The sequence below is a fragment of the Melanostigma gelatinosum genome, assembly GCF_949748355.1.
Source record: "Melanostigma gelatinosum genome assembly, chromosome: 15".
Lineage (NCBI taxonomy): Eukaryota > Metazoa > Chordata > Actinopteri > Perciformes > Zoarcidae > Melanostigma > Melanostigma gelatinosum.
The window spans coordinates 17740946-17768619 of NC_136648.1; the positions used below are offsets into that span (position 1 = coordinate 17740946).

The following is a 27674-nucleotide window of genomic DNA, read 5'->3' on the forward strand; positions in this document are numbered from 1 at the left end:
TGTGTGTTTGTGTGTGTGTGTGTGTGTGTGTGTCTGTGTGTGTTTGTGTGTGTGCTTGCACAGTGGCTAAAGCTAAGGCCTAAAACACCAGAAGGCACAATGTGTCTGTAAACTATTATTTCCCCCATTGGATATAATAATATTTATTATGGCCTAAAGGCACCTCGTGCATTGTATGGTTATTGTTGTGTGTCTGTACGTTTTCTGTCTTTTCCATTTTTCTCACTGCCTTTCACTTTTCAAAGCTCCTGCACGCCTGCGTGTGGGGTGCTGTCTGTGCAGAGGAACGGAGAGACAGACAAGTAAGGACAAAGGGACAGTATTAAAATGGAGACAACATGAAGAAGAATATATTGGAGAACTTGGTGTCACTTGGTTGTCAGCTTCAAGCAAGCTACGCAAAACACTGAACTCTCAAACTGACTCCCTTTGACCTCAAGAATGTTGAACCCGGGATGACAAATTCTTTGCGCAACAACTGTCTCTACTCCTCCTGCACTGGAGATTAAATGTGTTGGCTGTTCTTTAATTACTGTCAACTGTGTACATAGTCAACATTGACCATGAAGCTAAAACAGAGGGGGAAGGGAGCAAGTATTGGGAAAGATCTGAGAATAAATCATATCATGAGTTTAGGATAATTCTTCAGAGGGCGTATGCGTGAGATTAAGTGAGCCCTAAGGACCCAGGGAAGGACATGGGAGTCCTGTCTGAAATCAAACATGTATTTTATTTTGTATTCATATTTCGATTTATTACAGGGAAAATGAACAGTGATCAATGTGACTATGGATGTGTTAGTCTCAGCCAAAATACTAATTTCCAACTGTTGTCCCTTTTGCCAAATGTCTCATTATCCATTGAAATAACAATAAAGCAAACATCATGTAAAATCATAACAGGAAAAGCAGCTTTATCTTCTTTTCTTTTGGCTGTCATGCTAGATGTTATTCCAAACACTATGTAAAAGTCTATTTATTCCAACTAATCTAATACAATGACACAGCTGATCTGAAATGTACCACAGAGCTGATCAAATGCCTCTGACATAACAAGCAGTCATAAACTACAACATGCTTTGATGATGGCAAACAATAGCCTTTGTTTGTGAGAAGACAGGCTTATCTATTCATAACCAAGACGAGTGGTAAAGGAACAGTTCACGCAACAATTAAAAAGACATGTTGTTTTTCTCTTGCCTGTGGTGCTATTTGTGATATTTATTCTGGAAAGAGACATTACTTCTGAGTGTATCAAGTGTATTTGTGAATGCAGACATCTCTTCGGCCGATTTCTCCAAAACACTCACACCAAAACAAACTAAATTGATAAATAGCTCTACAGGTAAGAGACAAAATGTACATTTTAGATGTTGGTGTGAGCCGTCCCTTCAAGTCACATTCCCCAGGACAATTCATAATAATTCAACTATCAAGTTGTGATTGCGTCATAACTTTTCAGCAGAATGAAATGACAGCCCAGGCTCCGAGCTTCCCACACAGGCCAGTGGGTGGAGGAGTGTTTCGTAAACACAGCAAGGTGTGGTTTCTGTCCGAAAGCGTTCCAGCTTCCGTCTATTCACAGCAGAGCACTATCTGCGCAACAGTCAGGACACGGGGAGGGGAGAGGTGCGCGTTGTGTCCTCTGTCTGGAGCGGAACGAACTTAAGGCTTTCGCAAAGCGTTAAAAAACATGAGTATGTACGGCTCCAATTCGAGGCTGCCCACCATGGGCCAGAGAAGCAACTCGCGACCGGATTTGGCGAGTGCAAGTTTTAGAAACGACGTGTTCGCCGGTGGAAACGGCTTCCACGGAGACTACCAAGGAGGGGACGCCGTGCACTACAGCTCCTTCTCCAGGACCTCCATGCAGGGAGGGGGCGCAACGAACGTGGCCATGAGCAAGGGGGGCGCGGGTGGAGGTGGCGGATTTAGGTAAGGAATTACCTGTTGCTTCGAAATTCGTTTTACGGCACGAGAGTGTTTGAATTAGCCATTAAATGTTAATGTAAAAAAATAAAGCATAGATATCATGTTGTTCTTTCAGGATAACAAAGCCATGAAACCTATTTGGGAATGTAAGAAAAATGCCAGCAAGGCCACTAGATACCACAGACAGGTTAATGAACGCTGGAGAGCTAACTGTACCTACAAGAACACAAAGTATTCTGCTGTACTTCCGGTGGAACTGTTCTTTCTATCACGAGTGCAAACAAACGCATCCCAGGGGTTGGCCTCTTGGCTAGAAACTTAATTTTCTAATTTGCTTTTCTTCAGTCATCCTATTTGAATCCTCCCTGATCTGTTGCCCAATATTCTGAGGTACAATAGAGGGAATGCGTGCGCGCGCGCACACACCCTTTGGAAGGCCTCCCACTGTCACCGTGATGTCGGTGTTAACAGTGACGTCTGTCTCAGAGCTTTTTAAATTATTTCATTTTTGAAATGTCTTTCTAAATGCTTAACTCGTTGTGAACAATGGTTAAACTAAAATATAAAACACAAATACACACAAAAAACCCCCACAAATAAAACCATGATGTGTGTGTGTGGGGGGGAGTTACAAGCTCTTTAGAGAGAGAAAGTCAACAGTTGGTTTGCATTTGTATCGATGACCCCTTGGTGACCTGTTTCCATGTTCTGCAACCTATAGACAGGCTAAAGGCAATGAATGAGTTCATCATTTTTAAAATATCAAAAAAGTTGATCATTTTTAATGGATTATTCTTTACCGAAAAGTACTTTGTTCTTTTATTGATTTTCATGCTATTAGTTTGTTATCACATGTTGTACATACATTTTTGTTTTACTCCTTATTTGTTGAATTGTGACCCTCGTGCAGTCGTTTTCGGAAAAGTATGAAAACATCTTTATAACAGCTAATGTTTATCTCTCCCCATGATTCCAACATCTTGGAAAAAGAATAGTAATAACAATAATAACAGTAGTAGTTTTGTCTTTGATTTTTGGTGGAGGCAATATCTTTGTTTCCTGTGTCCTCATATCAAACAGCTTAGCTAGGTTCCTAATTCTGTGATTCAGCTACTGTTAAAATTCTTGAAAGGGCTAGTAACAGCTGTATATTAACTATATTAACAGCATATGTCTTTGTAGCAATGCTTATTAAAAACAAAGCGAGCTGTACATACACACGTGTGTAGAATTGAGTGTGTAAAACACACAGTACACCGTATTCTTTGATCACGCTTTGCACATTGGTATGAATTAAAGCTGCATTACAACCTCTGAAAACGTGTTGTTGTTTTTTCCTCATGTGTAGTCCACAGGCAATCCATCAAAAAGGGTTGTTCCTGACAGGCCAGTGCCAGGAATACCTGCAGAGAGCGAAGATGATTCTCCAGAGTGTAAGTGCAGCACACACGTTACAATGAACATCATTCATCTCGAGTGTTTGTCGTCACTGCTAGTGCTGATTACAGTAATGTTGACTTTATTGTTCTGTTTTACGCTCATCCATTATCAGATATGATTCAAGGCCGGTGTCTGTACTGTGTGATTTTTATAGGGGGGTCCAGCTGGAGAGGCAGACAAACTGTTGAACATGTCTGCAGAAAGCATGGAGCAGATGATGGTCTATGGCAGAGAGCTGCAGCAAATGCGTATTCCCAATGACCTCTTCAGAAGGTGAGGCGAGATGCACTGTTTGTTTACCGTTGCAAATTGCAGCGTGAGTTTGTTTGGCTGCCTTTGTGTGTTTGCATTTGCATGTCTACTCATGACCGTGTAGGTACACTGCACAAACGTGCTAGAGCAGGGCTCTCAAACTCCCGGCCCGCCACGTCATTTTATGTGGCCCGCGAATCCGCCAGCAAAAACAAATAAAGTACGGTAAATGTTTTTTTTTTAAGTTAGACTTGACAATAAAAATATCCCCATCGTCGAAAGTCTGAGATAGAAAGTCGAAGTTATGAGATAGAAAGTCAGAACTATGATAGAAAGTCAAAATGATGATTGAAAGTCTAAATTATGAAATAGAAAGTCTAAATTATGAGATACTTAAACAGAGTCATAGAAGCAGCTCTTTGGCTGGTTACTGTACACTTGAAATGGAAATGTATTGTGAGCATTGTCAAGCATTGAACAAAGTTAATGTAATAACTTGTTTGATATTTGTCTTTGATATTTTCTTTAATAGTTTGATCTTTGATCGAGTAATGTGGGTTTCTGAACCCTGAATTAGGATTTAAGTTAGAACAAGAATGTGCTTAAATATATTTTTTTACATTTATATAACTGCATGTACAATATTTTTACACTTGAATAAACAATAATAAAATGCAGAGAGTTATTTCACAATATGTTACGAGTAGTTACATTTACAACCGGCCCTTTGTGGGCGACCATGATGCTGATGTGGCCCGGAGTGAAAATGAGTTTGAGACCCCTGTGCTGGAGTTTGAATTTCCTTTTGTAGTTGAACCAAACCATGAAAAGACAAAGTCATTCTGAGGAGTTTTATGCTCGCTGAACATTCCTCTCAGCTCTACTTGCCCAGCTGTGCTCTTTGATGTGGTGCTGTCAGTGGGCCCTCGGAAGATTCACAAAGTGTTTTCCCTCTTTTCTGCAACTCTACAGCGTCGACCAGTTCCAGCAGATGCATGCTGCGCTCCAACAGCAACTATTCGGTAGTATGACCATAAGACGGAACAGAGGCAGCGTGGGTTCCCTTGAAGGGGGGAGGATCTATAATGACGCCATGGCCTGGATCGCTCAACAGAAGGTGAGCTCTTCATACGAGACATTTAAGAACATGATAAAAGAAAAATAAATATATTTATTTATATAAAATATTGATTTCAGCCTTGATGAGGAAATTAAATCAATATTATAACAGTAACACACACACACACAATAATGTTTCGATACTTCTCCCACGTTAAAGTTTTTTTTGGGGGAGTTTTTCCCTGTACCGATGTGAGGGTCCCGGGACAGAGGATGTCACATGTGTACAGATTGTAAAGCCCTCTGAGGCAAATTTGTGATTTTGGGCTATACAAAATAAATTGAATTGAATTGAATACATAACCACAATATAATAAATACATGTAAAATCAATCACATATGAAATAATCAAATGTATCTTTTTAACTTACATAACTTACTATTTTGGACGGTCATTAAACGATGGCACATTCTGTGACGGCATCGCCCACAAAACGTCTTGGAAAAACTCAGTGCCCAATAGTTTTCCAACTTGTTTGAGGAGTACGAATAGTTGCACCTGCGTGTCCGTGCATGCCTGGGCGGCTTAGTGTGCTCTCTGTTTTTTTTGTGTGAAGCGAGGGGTGGAGGGGGGGGGGGACGCACTTACCCTATCGCTTATTCTGACCTCCTGTAACTGAAACCATCTGGACACGCTGGCTAAACCTGATGCGCGAGTGAAAGAGGCCAGGGGAGGTGGGTTGGAGACGGATTGAAACAAAGAAGAGGAAAGAGCTCTGCCATTTGAGAAAGAGACGGTGAGAGAGGCGAGGGGAGAGATAGAGGGAGGCCGATAAAGAAGCTGCGAAAGCAAAAAGAAAGGTAGAAGTAAAGGCGTGTGAAAATCTGACGCTCTCCACTGACTCAGTTGTTATGGGACAGGGAATTTCAGCAGAACTGTAACACACTCGTGGGAAAACGCCCTTCTACTCTCTACCTCCTCAGCCCCCCCACCCGACCAAAAACAAACCCTGTCATTCTGTCATCACTTCAAGCCTCACCCTTCAAACTATGTTTCATCAATCATCCCCCCCCTCCATCAGATAAAGAAACTTGTTTTTTTCAATATTTTTTTTCTGTCTTAGTCTTTGTTCTTTCGGTGTTGAGTTGTTTTTTATAAGGGAAACGGATGACCTATACTGCTGCCATCTGTACCTAGCGGCTCTATTTACTTGCCGGACGTTGCTTTTAGCCATTGTACCGACAGTCCAACATAAAACTTTTACTAAAGACAGTCTCTAAACAGCTTCGGCCAAGTCTGTCATGAAGGAAAAGGGAGTGGTGAGAGAACAAAAGCCTTGAGAGAGAGAGAATGTGAGTAGAGAGCAGTGATTGGCTGAGGTCGGTTTGCTGGCAGAGCACTTATCAAAGCTCAGGGCTGCGAACAAGGGGGGGAATAGTTGAGATAGTTTCCTGCTAAACGACAGACTTAATGATTATATGCTGACACCTAGAGGACAAAGGAGGGAATTGATAGTGTCTCTGTTGAGAGTTAAAATAATGTTGCCTTAAAGAACAAGGAGGGCTCTCTGTGTATTCTTTATTGCTTTTAAATCGAGCTTAGTCCTCTGTGCCCCCAGCTTCACTTAAAACCCCATCAATGAGCCACATCGATGTGGTGGGATAGTATATTTTGAGTTAATTCTATACCTATTTTGAAAGGAGGAATGAACAGGCATAAGTTACAGCGCCTCAGACACGTTAGGGAGGGAGAGACCATTGAGAGACGGATTATGCATTGTTTGTTGAATATAAAACAAGTGCCAGCCTTATTATTTTAAATCTGTATACATGTATGTTATTTCTTGAAACACTGTACAATAATGTTCCACTAAGCATGTTATTTTGCCTCAACTGGTGAATTTTGACATTGTAATTGTGTTTTGCGCTTATTGCATTTTAAAAGTTAATAAACTGCGATTTTGCATCTTGTAGCGCATGATTGAGACGGCTGCATGGGGAGATGACTCTGAAGCTATCGAAAAGCAAATCCTAAGCCACAACAAAAACCACAGCTCGGTCCAGAGGAGCCAGGAAGTAGACCGTGCCAGAGATGAACTGGTGAGTGGTCATCCTGTTTTATTTTGTTTACTTTGGACTGCTTTCTTCATACGTCTTGTTTGTAAAGGTTATCTATGCATGATGTGCACAGAAGTGTTGTAATCTTATGTAAAAACAAGCAAAAAAACTAAATCTCTTCTGTTTTTTCAGAACATGAGGGGCGACAAGTACAACCTGTCCATGTTGGAACAAGAATGGGAAAGCCTGCAGGTAGAAACTAACCCTTTTATAAAAAAATGTTTAGTTTTTTAAAACTTTGTCAATGTCTGCTGCTCTACTGTTACTTTCTATCATAACTATACATTACCTTGTGTCTGTCTCAGACAATGTCAGACAGCCGTGTGCACCAGCTGCGTGCGCTCCAGGGCATCATCAACGAGATCTCCCGAGCCATCATGTGGGTGAATGAGAAAGAGGAGGAAGAGCTCATGTTCGACTGGGGAGACAAGAACATCGACCAGTACATCCCCAGGAAGCAGGAGAGCTACTCAGTAAGGACCTCCTCTTTTCTGCTGGGTGGATGTTTTCTGTCTTAGTTTATGGGCGTGATCATACCTTCAATATCTGATGTGGTTTATTTCCTATACCGATCAAATCTTAGTTAGAATTAAAGCTGCATTGATTGGGCCCTCACAACTTCACACACGTCGAGGGTGCTAGCAGGACTCTGGCCATGCATTTCTGTGACCGTCATACACTGCGTGCATGAGTGAGGTATTTCCTGCGTAGACCAGCAGCGTAGCAAAATCATGTTGCCAGGTCTTAAGCCTCAAATGTTTTGAGTGTACATCCGATACAATCATAAATGTAAGCCTTTAAAGATCATTAAGAAAATTAATGTGTGTGAATGTGCTTCAGTGTTTGGAACATAACAGACTGTCAGTTTACTGGGATGGGGTTCAACTCCCTGCTGATTGTATTTGGAGTTACATGAAAGTTAACAAAACAGTAGTGCCATTTGCTGTTACTTGAACACTTTAATTTAACAGTTTTCATTTTAAGTTATTCTGTAACTTTAGATTGTAGTGTGAAGCATTCATTATAATGTTTAACCTGATTGTCATGAAGAAGCTCTGGACAGATCATTTATACTAATGCCCACTGACATGGTTTGAAAATCCACTGTTATCTAACTTTTGCTCTCCAAGCATCTTAGTTTGCTCATTTAGATCAGATAAGTCTTTTTCTCATGGTGTGCCCACAAACCCTTTCAATAAGTTCAGTGTTTGGACCGCTGTAATTATAGAATCCTGCTTACGTCCGTGCTTATCAGTAGGTGGCGCTATAACAATGAGTTAATATTGGCATGCAGAAGTCCTAAAGCCATGACAGTCAACAAGCATGTCAAGTTTGGGACAGTTTTGACAAAGTACAGTCGAGTTACAACAGCTTGATGGATGATGGCGAACCATATAAAATGGCTGCCACACCATATCCACGTCCTTCGATGAAACCTAAAGCTTTTCGTAACTTTTAATCGCTGAGGTCTTTAGATTGTTCTGACCAAATTCTAAGCTGATCGGATTAATTCCCTAGGAGGAGTTCGTAGTACAGCACCTGGAAATGGAAAAAAACCCACGAGAAATTCATACAAAATTCAAAAATGGCTGACTTCCGGTTGGGTTTAGAGCTTAGACCCCAAAGACTTTTTTTTAAGTCTACATGGGATACATCTGCTTACCAAGTTGTATACATCTAGGTGAAACGTACTGCGAGGGCTGCATCGTCTAAATATTGTAGGGGGCGCTCTTGAGCCGATTTCACACTTTGAAGCATTAAAATTACATTCGATAACTACATTCAAGATTTTGAATGTGTTTGACAATTTTGAGCATTTTTAGCCCCTCAAAAACACCTTCATTTTTCATGGCGAAGAATGCGTCGCCGTGGCAACGGCTTTTCACGAAACAACAAGCTTTGAGTATATTTTCATCACAAAGGTCTTTAGATTGTTCTGTGGCTAGATTTGCCACTCTGAACCAATAAAATCATATTATATATCTAAATTCTGGGCTTGTAATCTGTGTGCCAAGTTTGCTTATGTTTCGAGCATTTTTAGCCTTTCAAAAGCACCTTCGTTTTTTATGGCGAAGACTGCGTCGCCACGGCAACGGCGTTCGATGAAACATCAAAAGCTTCATGAACTGGCATTATGAACTTCTTATATTTGTGTGGAACTAATTTGATGTTGATCTGATTTACCTACCAAGAGAAACAAGCCAAAGTATAAAGACTTTAACTTCCTGTTACCAGTAGGTGGCGCTATGACTATGATTCAAAAGTGGCCCGCAGATGTCTTCAAGCCTGGAGTCTAATCAAACATGTGAAATCTGGTAAAGATCTGATGATGTGGAGTCCAGTTAAATCGAAAGTTACGAACGTAACTACGGTTCTATGAATCCTGGATGACCGCCAGAGGCAGTGCTTAACACTGGATATCTTCCGTCGCGCGCATGCGCAGGTCGAATATTTATATCAACAAAGTCACGTGTGACCTCGGATGACCACCGTCGTCTATAAGTTCCGGTGTCATCCTGAGCTCAGTCCTATGGAATCTTCTCGCGAGTTCACGGGATTCCGAGTGACCAAGAACTCTGGCGGTCATCCAGGATTCATAGAACCGTATTTACGTTCGTAACTTTCGTTCTATTTCATCCTTACTGACCGCCAGAGGCAGTGCTTAACACTGGATGACTTATACCAGAGGAAGCACAGTAACTACCCCTTATAGCTCCGGCAGAGAAAATTGGCCAAGAACCCTCCCCAGTGGGTGAGGGTCGGCAACGTTAACTCTGTAGTGTTTGGTGAATGTGCTCGGTGATGCCCATGAGGCCGCCGCACATATATCCCCCACAGGCACACCACTCAGGCTTGCCCTCGGTGTGGAGACACTCTTGGTAGTGACCCTTCACCCCGGATGGCCGAGCGCAGCCGCTCGCCTTGTATGTATCGGCAATGGCCTCCACTATCCAGTGGGACAGGTGCTGTTGTTCCTTTTTTTTTTTTTTTTTTTTTTAAAGGAGCACAGCCCTTCTTAGGCTCACCATAACTGACTATGCAGGCGGTGGCTTCCATATAAGCTCTGAGGGCCCACACTGGGCACAGCAGCCTTGACCTCTCCTCTCCCGATGGGGGAGGGGGGGGGTCAACTTTGCCAGCTGGATAGGCCGGTTTATATGTGAACGTATCCACCCCCTTGGGAGAAACACTGCCTTAGGCCAGAAAGTGACACCCAAGCCATCTGAGTTCCACCTCAGACATGATTCTTCCACTGATAGGGCATGCAGCTCGCCCCCACATTGAGCTGAATTGACAGCAAGGAGAAAACCGTCTTGCTGATAGCCATCTAGGCTCCGCCTGTGCCAGGGGTTCAAAAGGACAAGCATAAGCTGTCCAGTACCAAGGGTAGGTCCCATGCAGGGGAGACCGGCCCTTATCCAGGAGGGACTGTAGAAACTCAGTACAGCAGGCACGGGGCGCTGTACTGGGACCTTGTTCTGAGCCGCACACTAGTCGGAGAACAGCTTCCACCTGTTTCTTGTACTGCAGGCAGGTAGACCGGGCACTGGCATTCAGAATAGTCCGTCAGACTGGTTCTATGCAGCCACTCAGCATCCGGTCGGGCCCTCCCGTGACCCCTAATTGAAGGCGGCAGGGATTGGAATGCCAAATCCGACCCTCTAGTTGCGACAGGAGATCCCTCCTGTCGGGGAAGAACTCTGACAAGCTTATAGCAAAAGCAGAGGGACTGGTGGAAAGGCATAAAGAAGATCCTCTGGCCACGTGTGAGCCAGGGCATCTTGACCCAGAGGGCTGGTCCTCTCCGTCAGGGAGACCCAGTGGGGGCAGTGGGTCGACACGTCTGGATGCAGCCGCCACTCTCCCGGTGGAGGCTTGTAACGGAACAGGAAAACCACAACCTTGTTCCATTCTCCTGGTGGGTACATTGCCCACAGGCTGGTCAGGCGAGGGGCCTCCCAAGTCAGAAGGCCACGGTGATCCCCGTAGCAACTTCTGCAGATCTGGTGCCCCATCGATAGTTCATGGGAAATCACAGCAGAGGTGCTGTCCACCGGACAAGCACATGCTTTCCCTTCAAACATGGAAGGAAGTGCTCGAGCACTAGCTCTAGAACCCGGACCTGCGGTCTTTCAGCAGACAACTGCCCCCAGGCTGTCCTGTTCTGTCACCCTGCACCCCGCCTTGAGAGGCAGGTATCTGTTGTGACAATCTCCTGGTGGAATGGAACAGAGCCCCTGGGGCTCGGTTCCTGGGACACTGTTCGCCAGATATGCACTCCCTCCATGGGGATAGTGAATAGATGAATAGACACTGTTTCGATAATATTATTGCCCTGTATCTGTGCCACTTGGCATCCAAGTGAAGGCTGTTCAGCCATCCGCACTGGGGCGACAGACAGGCCCTCATAGGGCCACACTAATGAAGGTTATGCTCTGAGAAGGGCTCAGGTAGCTCCTCTCCATGTTCACCTTGAGGCCCACCGGGCCACGTGAGAGAAGGCGAGCAGTGTCCTGTGGCGCCTGAAGCCGGGACGGTGCCTAGGTCAGCCAGTCTAAGTACGGCAGTATGTTCACGCCCTGCGATTGCAGGGGGAAAGGACAGCAGTAACACACTGTGGACACCCATGGGGAGATGGGAGAGTCCGAATGGAAGCACCCAGGACTGAAAGTTGTGGTGATGCACCATGGGAACAGGCGTCGATAGACGTGAACCACTCTCCTTTGGAAATCCGCTGATGGGAGAAAGAACCCCGACAGCCGGCCTGGAGACATCTCCTGGCACCCCTGCCGGGGGGGACGGGGACGTAAGTAGGGTTGTATAGGTAGCTGTCCGGCCTCTCAGCAGGATGCCGAGGCCTGTTGCGGCTACTAGGGTAAGCTGGAGGCTGAGAAAACGGCCTTGTGGGCCAAAAATGGGACCCCTAGGTCTGGGGGTGCAGGCATGTCCCTGCAAAGACCAGAGAACTGCTGCCTGGTCTGGCTAGCTCTAACAGTCCGCTGAAGCGCCTGTACAGCAGCTGACTCGAACAGCTCACCAGGCTCCACTGGGACAGTATGGAGGGTCCTCCTACATGTCTCAGATAGGGGTGACTGCGCCAGCCAAACCTGGCGGCGAGTCTGAACCAGGGTGGACATCATACATCCACGTTCCCTCGATATGAGCGCAAACGCCTGCAATGAAGCATCACTGAGCAGAAGCGTCGAAGTAGCCCGCTGCAGAGAATCTGCGAGGGAAAGCATGAGGTGGGAGAGGGAGTTGTCGATACGGTGCACAGCGCTGCTGTGTCCTAAGCCCTGGATAGCAGGTCATCTTTGACCCGACATTGGGTCGAGGGCACCTGGCATCGGGCCTCAGAGTCTCCTCAGGGGAAACTGATGGACGCCATAGTCGTCTAACTGGCTGGCATACGTGCAAGGCCAGATTTGCCACCTCCTGCATGGTCTGATGTAAGGCGGGAGAGAGCCCTGGTGTCTCCACCATGCACGCAACTCCCTCAGATATTCCTCGGAGGGAGGAACAGAAAAGGTGGTGAGGGCGGGAAGGTGCCTGAAGAAGGCACTCACAGGTGGATGTTCCAGCTGCTGTGTATGCCCGGCGTGCAAGCACCCTACAAATGACCAGGGTAGGTTGGTCTGGATTCAGCTGCCCTGACAGGGGGAGGTAGACCTCCCGCATCAGGTGTTCCACTTCGGCCAGCCTAGCAGACCTTACTGCTCAAGGCGTGATGCCGCAGGTCCTGCCTGGGTTCTCCCTGCTAGGGCAAGAGGTCAGGGCCGTCCTCCGGCTGAAGAGGAGCTATACAGGTCCTACAGCCGGGAGAGTTTAACATGGCCGCGATTCTGGTGGAACCCTTGTCCCACTAGTTTATGCGGAATTCCAAATCAGTCCGAGCGGGAGCGCTCTGCTGAATGTTGAGAGAACAGGCAGGGGGCAGTCAGTGGCGAGTGATCCTTCGGACACTCTTCCCTTGGCCAGCCGCTGCGGATATTGGTGACCCACCAGTTAGCCTGAGCGAGAGCACTCTGCAACTGTGGAAACAGGTCAGGCAAAGTCCTTATAGTGAGAGGGGCGAGGACACTCTCTAAGCTCACTCTCTTCACTAAGATAGTTGCTGCAGATATTGGTGTCCCACCAGTTAGCTTGAGCGAGAGCACTCTGCCACTGTGGAAACAGGCCAGGCAAGTCCTTATAGTGAGAGGGGAGCGAGGACACTCTTCACTAAGCTAGTTGCTGCAGATATTGGTGTCCCACCAGTTAGCTTGAGCGAGAGCACTCTGCTACTGTGAAAAACGGACAAAAAGAACACAGTCCTTACAGTGAGAGGGGAGCGAGGACACTCTCTTCACTAAGACAGCTGCTGCAGATATTGGTGTCCCACCAGTTAGCTTGAGCGAGAGCACTCTGCCACTGTGGAACAGGTCAGGAAAACAGTTCTCATAGTGAGAGGGGAGCGAGGACACTCTCTTCACTCGGATAGTTGCTGCAGATATTGGTGCCCCACCAGTTAGCTTGAGCGAGAGCACTCTGCTACTGTAAAAACGGACAAAAAAAACCACAGTCCTTACAGTGAGAGGGGAGCGAGGACACTCTTCACTTGGACAGGTGCTGTAATTCTTGGTGTGCTACCAGTTAGCCTGAGCGAGGGCACTCTGCTAACTGATATCCGCTACCGATATGTCCATAATGTTTACAACAATCAATGGACACAATCCGAGTATTAGCTTGGTCTAGTTAGCCGGAGCGAACTCGAAAGCCGTAATGCGTAAAAACCATCAATGGGCACAACCTCAATGTTGATTTAGTATAACTAGCATTCACCGAGTTAGCCTGAGCGAGCACATTCCGCTAACTGTGATCGTTGTAATGCTACAGAGTTGATGGCCACAGCCCCAGTACCAGCTTTGTTTAGCTAGTTTCCCACTGAGTTAACCTGAGCGAGGACGCTCTGTTAACTGTGACAGCTGTAAGGATACAAAGTTGATGGCTACAGCCCCAGTATCAGCTTTGTTTAGCTAGTTTCCCACTGAGTTAACCTGAGCGAGGACGCTCTGTTAACTGTGACAGCTCTGTTAACTGTGACAGCCGTAAGGATACAAAGTTGATGGACGCAGTCCCAGTATCAGCTTTGTTTAGCTAGTTCCCACTGAGTTAACCTGAGCGGGGACGCTCTGTTAACTGTGACAGCCGTAAGGATACAAAGTTGATGGCTACAGCCCCAGTATCAGCTTTGTTTAGCTAGTTTTCCACTGAGTTAACCTGAGCGGGGATGCTCTGTTAACTGTGACAGCCGTAAGGTTTACAAAGTTGATGGACGCAGTCCCAGCTAGCATCCAAGTTAGCCTGAGTGAAGACACTGCTAACTGCGAATTACGTCAGATGTAAAGATTAAATCTCCATGTACACAACGCCAATGCGGATCTAGTGTCTCACAAAGTTTGCCTGAGCAGGAACACTCTGCTAACTGATAGCCGTAACACTGTGAAGGGCGGGCCGACAGCGTAATTCTACGCTCTCGTTAGCGCGCCACTCGATTACTAGAGCGGAAGCGCTCTGCCAACCGTGGAACAAACAACTGTTATAGAAAACAATGTTAATCGATCTTACCGATTGCTGTCATCACGACTTAGCTGGCCCTTATCAGACTGGTGACGACCGATGATAGGGGCGTCCACCAGTCCGGGGCTCGATGTCCGAACGGCGAACACACCGTTCCCTCCGAAGAGGGACAGCTCGTCGCAGCCTTTGGAGGGCGAGAGAACCGCAACTCCGACCGGTAGTCACAAGGCTACAGCGACGAGCTCTAATATGTCTTGATCGTAGACACATCCTTGTTTATGCTACCATGGTAGCTAACCTGCGACGCGAGAAGAAAAAAGGACTGAGCTCAGGATGACACCGGAACTTATAGACGACGGTGGTCATCCGAGGTCACACGTGACTTTGTTGATATAAATATTCTACCTGCGCATGCGCGCGACGGAAGATATCCAGTGTTAAGCACTGTCTCTGGCGGTCAGTAAGGATGAAATAGAACAGTTTACTCGTTCATGACGAAGGATCGAAATTCGCCGAGTCGCCACGTCGCCGCCCTTCCACAACTTCTTACAATCTTCACAATGAAGCATGATCAAGGTGTTAAGGCTTTTGAGAGGGATCTGATTAATCTGTGAGGAGCAGGATGTCAAAGTACACAACTTACAACTTCCGGTTGCCACTAGGTGGCGCTATTACTATGATTCTAAATTATCATATAGATGTGTTCCGGGTCAGGATGTTATGACATATGAGAAATTTGGAGCAGATTAGACAATCTACAGCCGAGTTACAACTTCTTGTTTCGTGGCGAATGGTGTTTTTTTGCCGCCATGCCACGGATACATAGTTCGATAACTTTTCACTGCCAAGGTCTCAAGAGCATACTAGCCGAATCTGAAGTCAATCGGATACAAATCTGGGAGGAGTTTGTTCAAGTATGATGCCTTGAAATGGTCAGAAAACGTCACAAAATTCAAAATGGCCGACTTCCTGTTTGGTTTGATGAAAGACTCCAAGAGGATTTTTTGTGCGTCTCATCACGTTCCACATACCTACCAAATTGTATACAGCTAGGTGAAACCCAATGTTGGGGCTACTCAATAGGGGGCGCTATCGAGCCAATATTTCATACCCGCAGCTGCGCACCCCAATCAGACTGAAATTTTTGCAAATTCTGGCTTGCGTTCCAAATTTCGAAAAATTCCCAGGATCCCAAGCACCTCCTTTTTGCAACGAAACAGGTACGATAATAATAATAAACATCAGAATAACAATAGGTCCTCCGCTCCGACTACGTCGGTGCTCGGGCCCTAATTATGTTCGCACTCGAGACAAAAGCTTCCCTTACGTTCCGCTCTCCTGACAGGGCCTGATGAGAGACCTGGAGGAGAAAGAGAAGGAGCTAAACAAGCTGAAGGTGAAAGCAGATGGACTCCTGAACAACAACCACCCCGCCTCTGATAAGATTGACGTAAGGTGTTTCTGGGTGTTCTTGCTAACCTAAACAGCCAGCTATTCATTTGGCTTTGCATTGACCACTCTGTGCGCCCACAGGCCTACATGGACACCTTACAGACCCAGTGGAGCTGGCTGCTCCAGATCACCAAGTGTATCGACATCCACCTGAAGGACAATGCGGCCTACAGCCAAGTGAGCGCTCGGCCCTGCGGTGAAAGTAATGCTCTGTATGTTTTGTCACGTGAACGCTGATCGAAGCCTTTTGCTGCCACTTTCAGTTTTTCAAGGAGGCCAACGAGACCTACGTGAAGCTGCAGAGAGAGCACGAGTCCATCCGAAACAAGTTCACGTGTGACAAGAACACCCCGCTGGATAACCTCACTGAACTCCTGAGAAACCTGGAGGTATCATCACGCTCATGCTCAAACAATTAGTTCTGTCGAGTGACACAGGTTTAAATCATTTAAAAGTCTGGTGAACTGGTTCCGCCAGTTTTTTCTTTTCAAGACACTAAGTGGAAGTCTTCTGAATGTCTGCATTCGTGTTGTATAGTTGCAGTGCATAGTGGCTGAGTTAAAAACACAGGTCTGATATCTGCATGTTCACAGAGAGAGAAGGAGCATGTGATGGAGAATAAGAGGCAGGTCCAAAGTCTGGTCAACAAGTCTAAGACCATTGTCAGGCTGAAGCCTCGCAACCCCGAGGAGAAGAGCAGCAGCCCCGTCATGGTCCAGGCCATATGTGACTTTAAACAAGACCAGGTGGGGTGTATGCTCTCTCTCACACTCACACACATGAGCATGAGGTGGAATGTTACAAGTCTAACTCACTGTCACTTCTGCTTTGTGCTTCAGATAGGGATTCTAAAAGAGAATAAAGGCATCCTGAAGGATAACTCGCAGCGCAGCAAGTGGCTGGTGACGGGACCCGGAGGCATGGACATGTTGATTCCCTCTGTGTGTCTGAAGATCCCCCCACCGAACCCGCTCAGCATCGGCCTCGCCAACAAGTAAGAACCGTTCAGTCAATGTAGACCGGTGTAGGTCTTGTGCAAATCCTTTTAGTTGGGGCGATTCAAAATGTGTCAGCTCTAGGGGATTCATCATGTAATGAATCTATTGGACACATCACATTTACAAGCCTCAAGTCCTTTACTGCATAACTGTTTCAAAGGCTTTAAGCGGTCAGAAAATGAGCTGATACCAAAAAGGAGCAAGTAGTTATTCCGTTAAAATGAAAACGTGGGAAACATTTAGATAAATATGACATCATGTTTATCACGCAGTGGCTGTATATTCATGACTTGTGCTGCCCCTAGGAATGAGCAGTATTATGAAGCCATCATGAGCATCTGGAATCAGCTCTACATCAACATCAAGAGCCTCATCTCGTGGCAATACTGCCTCAAAGACATGAATTACATCAGCTCCCTCACTGTCAGCATGGTAAGATATCGCAAAGACTGCAACAAACGCAGCCAATTCTGAGTTTTGCTGTTACAATAACTCACTGTTTTCAAAACCAAGCAAAGTCGAATTGGATTTTATTTCCGGCTTAACTCGAAACTCTGTATTTGCTTACCTCCTGTGACTCTTGCTTAACCCGACTCCTCTCCATTGTCTCTCAGCTGTCTAAGATGCGTCCCGATGAGTACCGCAGTATCATCAAAAGACTGGAGACTCACTACCAAGAGTTCCTGCGTACCAGCCAAGGTTCTGAAATGTTTGGGGAAGATGAGAAGAAAACTATCCAGGGCCACTTTGATAAAGCCCAGAACCACTACGATACCCTGATTATCCAGCTGCCTGCTTACAGTGAGTGTAAAATGTTTTTAACTCATCCTTAAAATGCCAGTCCACTACATTTGCAAAACTACTGCTGTTTTTTCCCCCCACAATACATTAATGTTCGTCTAATGTTCCACCAGCCAATGAAGGGGTGAAACCTGAACCCCCAAAACCGAAGCCTGCGTCTCCCACGATCACCCAGACCACTGTCATCAAGGAGACTTCCCAGCTTCCCCCAGCCAGCTCCACCCTCAGCCTTACCCTGCTCAGTAGTCTGCAAGAACTTCGACGCAGGCTGGAGCTGGCGGAGTCCGGCCTCACCAGTCATCTCCACGTTCCCCTGGGGGACAACAGTGTGCACGAGTGCTCAGTGCACATCCAGAATCTGCAGGTGTGTAACTTTTCTTTTATTGTTCTATCCAAATAAAAGTGAGGTTCTTCTTGGCTACCTTTCAAAATGTGCAAAATATCGATAAGAAACGAGTGATGCTCGTTTCTAACTTGTTTTTTACACATTGGTATCCAGACTGTGCACCAAGACTTGGACTCCATTCATGATGAGTACCTGCGACTAAGAGAAAAGATTATAAAGCAGCTGGACGGGATACCTGCCGACTCCGAGCAAGCCAGGTTCCTCCGCTCTGAACTGGAAATCATCAACCAGAAACTGGGAGGCCTGCAGGGTCTCTACCCGGCCTACCATCAAAGGTGCATTATTGTAGTCTCATCGCATCACCTTTTTATCCATCCCACAATTATTTAGAAAATACTGCACAAACTAAATGAAATGTAAATGAAAGCAATTGACAAGAAGGAGTGCATTTAATGTGACGGCTTTGTGTCGTTAACAGGCTGTCAGCTCTTCAGGCCTTGCTCCAGAGCCTTCTCCAGGCTGAAGATATCATTAAAGTCCACGAAGCCCGGCTGACAGAGAAGGACACCACCTCTCTGGACCTTCGGGAAGTGGAAAACTATCGGAGCACGCTGAAGGTTTGACACACTTTCTATATTTAGTTTGAACTGCAGTCTCTTGCGTTCCAGTTTCAGGACAAATGGCATTAATTAGTAGAACACACAGAAGTTCATTCTTGCACTTGGAAACAGCGTTTGTGAAAAAAAGAATAGTTTCACGTTCTCTCAGGTTTAGCTAAGACTCAAGCGCAAACACAGACACTGGAGATGAGGTGAAGTTGGAAATGTAGGAATCTTTATCATCAAAAAGGTCATAAACAAAAACTTAAAGCGACTCCAACAGGGAGTGGGCAAAAAATCCAAAGTCACAAAAAAGGCAAAGGTAAAAACCAGGAGCAAACACGAGGACCCAACGCTGGAGCACGGAGCAGACACGAGGGAGACACAATGCTGGAACAGACAGGGGAATGAACAAGGACGATCTGACAACCAGAACAGGGAAAGCAGGGGAGTATGTATGTGTGGGGTGATGAGAAGATTGAAGGTAGCTGGGTGGACTGGGCATGCGAGTAGGATGAGTGCAATCAGGGGAAATACACACAGACACAGAGACAGAGACACAGGAACACAGGCGGCAAAGCCTAAACCGTGACAAATAGTAACTCAAAGGTTTACTGATCAACTTTTTTTTCCTGAGCTTTCAAACGCATCTCACAGTCCTTATGTCTCTTCAGTCCACAGCGACTGGAATGGGTTCTAATCCACATGTGTGACAATTTAGGTTCCACACTTGGGTCACATGACAAGACCCAGTGGTGCGACTGTGACAAAGTACATTGACTCCTCACAGCGCCCACCTCTAGATGCAATGAGGCTTAAATAGGATGCCTGGTTATAGTTGAAATGAAGAATTTGAATCTATTTTGTGATTGTCTATTAAAGCAAATGAAGAGTGATCTGGACCAAAAACGAGACCTGCTGACCGCTATGGATTCTGACCTGGCTAAAGCGCTGCACTGGAATGGTCACATCTCAGAGTCCTTCCACAAGTGTGATGGGGACTTGTCCAAGTACTCAGACCTGGTGGGTCAGATGTCTGACCGCTGGCGCCGCATCCAAACCCAGATTGACAGCAGGTGGGATCATCTCTTCATGTGCACACATTCCTTCAATACCCGTGAATAGTTCTCCACATCCTCTGTTCGACATTGCCGGTGACGACATTAAAAATATCCGTTCATCCCTTCCTCTTCCTCCCACTCTTTCCTCCACAGAGTGTGGGACCTGGAGAAGCAGGAGAAACAGCTGAGTCATTATCAGCAGAGCAGCACTGTCCTGCAACAGTGGATAGACAATGCCAGGAAGCGCCAGGACGCGCTCCAGACCGTTAAACTCAGTGACATTCAGACTCTAATGGACCACCTCAACCAGCAGAAGGCACGTCTCTCCTTGTTTACATCAACAAATTGTAGTCAATGACGGATTTGATTTGATTTTGAATTGGAATTATCCACCATTTACACTCAAATTGAGACACTGAGCATTTGGTGTAGGTGTGTGGATTTCATACATTATGCAGCAGCATAAGTGAAAAGTGTGCAAACATGTCCTTTGTTTCTCAGGCCTTAAGACCAAGCAAATACATTTGTTGAGTAATCGCTTATAATATTATCATTACAATTCTTGCATCACAAAATGATGGATGTCTCAGAAGAGGCAAAGACTGAACAGTGTCATGTGAATTTAATCGGTGAATTTAATCTCCCTTTTTGCTGACTGCACAGGCGCTTCACACTGAAATTAAAGGAAAGCAGGAGAAAGTAGAGGTTGTGCAGAAAAACGCAGACACCTGCGCTGTCTCCATTAAGGTAGGTCGTCAATTCATGTGCATAAAACCATTTCACACGTGTCAACAAGCAGATGAGCCCAAGCATGTGTGGTGCAAAATAATGAAGTCCATTGTGGGTTTTCAGGACTACGAGCTGCAGCTGGCTTCCTACGGTGCAGGCCTGGAAACTCTGCTTAACATTCCTATCAAGAGAACGATGCTGCAGTCGCCCGCTTCTGCGGTCAGACAAGAGGTATGAGGAGGGCCTCTCCATTAAGTCACACTAAACCAATTTGCTGTTAATTATTGGTACACCTTAGTTATTACTACTACTTATGTATCCATGCTGTGGGACTAATGAATTATTATCTTAAACAATGGTTACGTCCTTTGTATTATGAGCTATGTGATACAACCAATTTAACGGTCAATCCCTTAAATGCATCTGTCTGTTCACGTTCTCACTGGCATGTAATTAACATGAGAATATTTGACATCGGTATTCATCCACTCATTTTAACTCCCTTCAGGCGGCTGACCTCCAGTCTCAGTACATAGAGCTACTCACCCGCTCTAGTGACTACTACAGGTTCCTTGGGGAGCTGATGAAGAACATGGAAGAGCTGAAGGTAGGGATCACATTTGTCAAGGATATTGTGTTGGTAAAATGAATAGTATGATAAAAAATATCATATAGGTTTGTTCAACAACATGAAAGTAGGTGACTGAGGCTCTTTCTGGTTTTGTCAATACTCTCTTCAGATCAGAAACACCAAGATCGAGATGTTGGAGGAGGAACTGAGGCGTCTGAAGGACGACGTCCAGGATCGCAACCAGAGAAACAAGTCTCTGGAGGATGCTTTGGCCCGCTACAAGCTGGAGCTCAGTCAATCACAAAGCGAGCTTATTTCTTTTGAAGATGTTAAGAGAACCACGGCAATACAAGTTAACGCTACCAAGGACAGCCTGGCTAGCACACACAGCCAGCTTCAAGAGCTCAATGACCAGCTGACCCAAATTAAGTTCCAGCTGGATGAAGAAAAGAGGAAAAGAAGGTTGGCAGAGGCGCGCTACACCAACCAGCAAGAAGAGTATGAGGCGGCTGTTCGCCGCAGACAGAAAGAACTGGAAGAACTCAACTGGATCAAGATTGACCTGGAAAAGTCAGTGAAGGACAAGGAACGTGAACTGGAGAGGATGAAGATACTGCTAGATGAGGAAGCGGCACGTCGGCGAAATGCTGAATCAGATATCTCAAAGGTAAGAACACAGTGCACCCAGGAGGTTAATCAACTTAAGCAGACATACGAGATGGAGATCCACGTCACCAAGACCACGATCCTGAAAACCTCACAACAGAAAGAAGAAGACACGGCAGAGCTGAGACTGCAAATTGACAGACTCACCTCTGAGAAGAGAGACCTCGAGGAGGAGCTAAGGAGACTGAGGCAGTCCATTGCTCACACAGAAGAGCAGAAAAGCAGAGCAGAGCAGGAGGCCAGCCAGCAGAGGTCCTCGGTGATACAAGAAACAAGGATGCGCAGTGAGCTGGAGGTTCAGCTGAGAACACTCATGCAGCAGGGAGGAGACGCTGATCTCAAACTAAAGGAGGCCATCAAAAACACTCAGGAAAAGTCCAGGCAGATCAGCACGCTAACATTTAACCTGGAGGAGGAGGGGAAGAAGAGAAGATCTCTGGAACTGGAGATCAATCACCTGAAACAGGCTGAGGCAGGTCTGAAGGCAAAGAACGCCTCGTATCTGGAGTCCATTAACAAGCTTAAAGTGTCCGAGCAGGAGATCCGCATTACCCGAGTGGAGCTGGAGAAGCAGACCAGCGAGAAAACCAAGGTTGAGCAGAGTTCTGTCAGGCTGCAGAGCCGTATCCGGGAACTTCAGTGCTCTCTGGATGGAACGGAAGCTGAGTTGGAGAAGCAAAAGAAGGCAACCCAGGATGAGTTGACGCGTAGGAAGAGAATGGAGGCAGAGTTAGAGAGGATGACACATACCTGCAGAGAGCACACCACCACAATTACCACACTGAAATCTGTCCAGCTGGAGACGGCCAACTATGGAAGGAAGTATGAGCAGGACCTCAGCGCCCTCCAGGAGGCTCTGGACAAGAGTCTGAGGGAGCATAAAGTCACCAAGCAGGAGCTGGCTGCTGTCTCAGCCGAGCTGAAGACACTCAAACAGAAGCTCCAGCAGGAAGAGGCTCGAATTCGTGAGCTCAACCAACGCAATGAGAGCCTGTATAAGACCATTGAGGAGAAGAGCCGGCAGCTTAACGAATTCACTACAGAGATCGAAAAGCTGAAGACTCTGACGCAGAAGCTGACGAAGGAGAGACTCAGGCTGGAGGAGGAGCTAAGGGCAGTTAGACAGGAGAGGGATGAGCTGAAGCTTAGCAAAGACAGTATCGACGGAGAGAGTACCACCCAGATCTCAGCCTTGCATGTCCAACTTCAGAGTAGCTCCAAGAGGACCACGGAGCTCCAGACTGTCCTCAGTGACCTGACCAGGGAGAGAGAAAAGCTCAAACTGGAAATAGACAAATTCCAAAAACAATCAATTGAGGTATTTTTAATTGCACTGAAGGATCATCTCCACATAATTCAACCCATTTTGTTCTGCTTTTGCATGCAACAGCTTTAGATGCATTAAGACTGAGCATGTTTTCAAAGTGGCCCAGTTACATTGGTGGCATGTTGCTTATTTTAGGTGTTTTTCATGAAATGCACTTACTTACAAATGCTTTATCTTTCTAACCTTTAACATTGCACATTGTGGTACTGAACAATCATTAAATGAATGCATACTTGGTTCAGACAGTACATCTGATTGGCATTTCTAAACATTCAATTAGTGATTGGTGACATCACAATTTAAATGTTGATAAGCCCTTACAACATGCTGTAAAGCAATGCCACATGTAATTAATGCATTGGAATTGTGGGTCTTTGTGGGCAAAATCTGGTTTTATTTGGCATTTCTTTGCAGGCATAATAATGTGTTTCCTTGTCTCTCCCCAGACATCCATGAGGATGCATGATTCCCAAAGCCAATACAGCGAGGTGCTGCTGGAGAGGGACAGTTTGCTGTCCAAGATGAAACTGCTGGAGCAGGACAAGACTCGTCAGCTGCGCATAGAGGAGGAGCTCACTCGCATCAAGCTCACTCTAGAGACCGAGCTCCGCAACAAACAGCGGCTGCAGGATGAAAAGAATGCCGTCCTCAAGGATTTCAACTATTTTAAGAGCCAGCATGAGCTGAGAGACAGCGACATCAAGAGGTTTCAATCAGAAAGAGACAAGGCTGATCGAGACAGGCTCTCCCTGAAGAACGAGATTGAGAGGCTCATGAGGGAGCTTAAGAGTGTTGAGGAGAGGTACAAGAGTCGTTTGTCGATCTCTGAAAAGGAGGCTTCAGACCTGGCTCTCAAGAGAGATGCCCTGCAGAGAGAGATACAGAGGCTGCAGCAGAAACCCAACACTCTGACCCGGCAGACCCAGACGGATGAAAAGGTCCCAACAATCGATCCATCCAAGCTGATATTTGATGGGGTGCGTCGCAAAGTCACAGCCCACCAGCTCTGCGACTGTGGCATAATCAGTAAAGCCACACTAGACCAGCTCCTAAATGGAAAAAAGAGCGTGGATGAGGTAGCTGTGGACATCCAGCTTAGTCTAAAGGGTACCGGCATCATTGCTGGCATGACAACAGGTTCCCAAGGGAAAATGCCATTCACTGAAGCAAAAAACAAGGAGCTCCTCAGCAAAGAGAGCGCCATCATGCTCCTGGAAGCTCAAGCGGCAACAGGCTACATAGTTGACCCCGCATTTGATGAAAAGATGCCTGTTGATACTGCCTGCTCAAGAGGGATTGTAGACACCGAAGACAGAGACACCCTGCTGATAGCTGAAGCAGCTAGCACAGGCTTCAAAGATCCATACACTGGCAAAGTGTTATCTGTGGGTCAGGCTTGTAAACAGGGCCGCGTGAACAAAGACACAGCCATCCGCTTGCTCCAGGCTCAGGAGTCTGTGGGAGGTATATTGGACCCTGTTCTGAGTGTGTTCCTTCCAAAAGACCTGGCCTTGGATCGCAATCTTATTGATGAGGATCTCTACAGGGCTTTGGGCAAAAAACCCACCTGCTACCTGGAGCCAGTGACTGGAGAGAAGATAACCTATAATGACCTCAGGAAGAAGTGCACAGTGGAACCTGTTTCTGGCCTGCTTCTGCTCCGTGGTCCGGAAAAGCCCATGACAGTGAAGGGTATACGTACCGAAGTCTCTCTGGCAGAGCTCGTCAAATCTGAACTGCTGGATGAAACTGACTTGGCGGACCTCAACGAGGGAAAGCTCACCATCAGAGAAATTGAAGACAAGCTAAAGTCCTATCTCTATGGCTCTACCTGCATTGCGGGGATCTATGATGAAGCCAATGACCGAATAATGCCCTTCTATCAGGCAATGAAGGAAGGCCTGCTCATGAGAGGAACCACCCTGGAGCTTCTTGAGGCCCAAGCTGCTTCTGGCTTCATTGTTGATCCAGTCAACAATGTGTTCTTGACAGTAGAGGATGCCACAAAGAGAGGCCTGATAGGAAAAGAGTTTAAGAATAAGCTGATGTCAGCAGAGAGGGCCGTAACTGGATACAGAGACCCATCCACAGGAAAGACAATCTCCCTCTTCCAGGCTATTGAGAAAGATATTATTGAGAAAGGTCATGGAATCCGTCTTCTGGAGGCCCAAATTGCAAGTGGTGGGATTATTGACCCCAACGAGAGCCACCGTATTGATGTTGCTGTTGCCTATAAAAGGGGATATTTTGATGAGGAGATGAATGAGATTCTAACTTATGAAGGAGATGACACAAAAGGGTTCTTTGACCCTAATACGAAAGAGAACCTGACATATCTTCAACTTAAGGACAGGTGCATGAGAGATCCGAAGACAGACCTAATACTCCTCCCGCTAAAAGACAAGACGAAGCTCCAGAAGTCACAGGAGAGCCGCAGCAATGTCCTTCGAAAGAGGCGAGTTGTGATCGTTGACCCAGACACTGGGCTGGAGATGTCAGTGAGGGAGGCCTATCACCGGGAACTAATTGACTACGACACTTTCCTGGAGTTATCGGAGCAGGAGGGCGAGTGGGAGGAAATAACTATCACGGGGTCTGATGGCTCTGCACGTTTGGTGATAGTGGACAGGAAAACAGGAACCCAGTATGACATCCAGGACTGCATTAAACGCGGTGTCATTGACGACAAGGCTTTGGATCAGTATCGTGCCGGAACACTAACATTGACCCAGTTTGCTGACCAAATTACCAGCAGAACAAGCAGCACCGAGATGACCATTGCAGCCAGCAATGTTGATGACATGGTCACCTGCAGCAGTCCCACCCAGCTCGCGCCTTCTTCTCCTACCGTTCGTAAACGCTTCAACAGTATTTCGATTACTGTTTCCCCCCCTGAGATGTTCGATGACCACAGCCCTGTGGCGGCTATATTTGACACAGAGACCTTGGAGAAAATCACTTTGTCTGAAGGGGTCCGAAGAGGCATCGTTGACACTATTACAGCACAGAGGCTACTGGAGGCCCAGACATGCACAGGTGGTATCATCAACCCTGCCACCGGTGAGAGACTGTCGCTGCAGGATGCTGTCCATCAGAGTATCATCGATGACAGCATGGGCGCTAAGCTGAAACCTGCCCAGAAAGCCTTTGTTGGCTTTGAGGATGTGAAGACTAAGAGAAAGATGTCCGTAGCAGAGGCAGTGAAGGAGACATGGTTGCCCTATGAAGCTGGCCAGAGATTTTTGGAGTTTCAGTACCTGACTGGAGGCCTGATAGAGCCTGGCACTGGACGTCGTGTCACTATCGAAGAAGCTATCCGCAGAGGTTGGCTGGATGGTCAAGGGGCCCAGAAGCTTCAGAATACACGGACCCACCAGAAGAACTTGACCTGTCCCAAGACCAAACTGAAGATCTCCTACAAGGAGGCCATGGACAGCTGCATGGTGGAAGAAAGCAATGGTATGAAGATGATGCAGGCCTCTTCAATGTCCTCCAAGGGAATCAGCAGCCCTTATAATGTCTCTAACCCGGGTTCTCGCTCTGGTTCCAGAGCTGGTTCCCTAGCCGGCTCCAGGAGTGGATCTCGTAGAGGCAGTGTGGATTATTCCTCAACTGTCAGCTATAACTTCTCCTCCAACACTACCAGCTACAGCTCCAGCGATCACTTTTAATACACACCATAAAAAAACCTAGACAGCAGTTTGCTTTTCTAAATGTTAGCTTGAGTGCAATTTTTGACGTTTTAGTGTTTCAATATTCAATTTAATACAGAGTAAGATTCATACTTCTAACGCATATATGTTGAATGAATATATTTGTCATAGGTAATTTTAATATAGGGATTTTTAGGGGAATTTCACAATTTGGTATTAGAAAATATGCTTGTTCACCTCAGCTTCAGCATGCAGTCAAAATTGAGTTTCCTATTGTTTATTCCAAATTTTTTGTTTTTCATTCATGTTTTTGAAAAAAGTTGTTTTGTTAATTGCAAATGCTGACGTTTAGCTTAAAATACTGACTTGACAATGTAATGATCAACAATGAAAATTCCTTGCCACTAAAATGTTATTCTCACGTGATTGAAAATAAAGTTGTCACCACAATTTTGATTCATTCATTTACAAGCTGGATGTCTGTGCATATTAAAAGCTGAAAATGTGCACTGCATGAGGAGAGAGCAGTATCTATTGTTACCTGTGGATGGCGCCAATTGTCATGATAAAACTACAATTGCAAGCCTGTAGCCATCTAAGCACACCAGAGAGGTGGGAAACAAAATTGGTAATTTCAACAGCAATGCATGCCGTTATTTTCTTTATCTAATAATCATGGTCTCACATATATGTATTAACAAACATTGATATTAATAACCAATTAATTAGTCATTAAATATAAATGATCCAGCAAGTTTCTCCTGTGGCCTAATGGCAATTAAACTGAGTATATAATATAATTATTCAAACAATAATTTATTTATTTACCAAGTCATTTCTTGGATGGTGCATTCAGCCCAAACAGGTCAAACCAAATCCTTTATTTCTAACATGAATACGGAATGTACCACTTCTATTGATCACGGTGCCAATGAAACACACTGAATAAAACAATTGGACATATTCACAGAATTGTAAACTACAAACTGACTTGATAAATGAGCCTATGGTCATCTTTGTTTTGATGTACTGCTAAAAGTATTTGCTAAAACCGTTTAAAAATATATTCACTAGCTTAGGCCCCCACCTCGGCCGGAGTGAGCCTTCGTCG

At 45.9% G+C, this 27674-nt stretch overlaps 1 protein-coding gene across 2 annotated transcripts; it reads left to right on the top strand.

Annotated features, from left to right (window-relative positions):
• The first annotated feature begins 1606 nt into the window (after positions 1-1606).
• Positions 1607-27013, top strand: LOC306788907 (desmoplakin-A-like). Of its 2 annotated transcripts, none has more exons than XM_079284614.1 (24): positions 1607-1934; positions 3280-3364; positions 3526-3644; positions 4596-4740; positions 6657-6782; positions 6933-6992; positions 7106-7273; positions 15706-15810; positions 15894-15989; positions 16076-16201; positions 16406-16558; positions 16652-16806; positions 17116-17242; positions 17425-17611; positions 17725-17975; positions 18111-18292; positions 18436-18574; positions 19439-19632; positions 19771-19933; positions 20281-20364; positions 20470-20577; positions 20855-20953; positions 21087-22901; positions 23357-27013. In XM_079284614.1, exons 1-24 carry the CDS (start codon positions 1693-1695, stop codon positions 26579-26581), a joined length of 8154 nt encoding a protein of 2717 aa, XP_079140740.1. In that variant the 5' UTR covers positions 1607-1692; the 3' UTR covers positions 26582-27013. The 2 variants fall into 2 exon arrangements, with proteins under 2 accessions (XP_079140740.1, XP_079140741.1); XM_079284615.1 differs by having other exon boundaries at positions 21087-21584.
• The last annotated feature ends 661 nt before the right edge of the window (positions 27014-27674 follow it).

Bases quoted from the DNA above. Each gene is read 5' to 3' on its own strand.
- LOC306788907 (XM_079284614.1), top strand. From the start codon at position 1,693: ATGAGTATGTACGGCTCCAATTCGAGGCTGCCCACCATGGGCCAGAGA. The intron at 17,612-17,724 runs GTGAGTGTAAAA...ATGTTCCACCAG, and splicing joins TATCCAGCTGCCTGCTTACA to CCAATGAAGGGGTGAAACCT. The intron at 17,976-18,110 runs GTGTGTAACTTT...ATTGGTATCCAG, and splicing joins TGCACATCCAGAATCTGCAG to ACTGTGCACCAAGACTTGGA.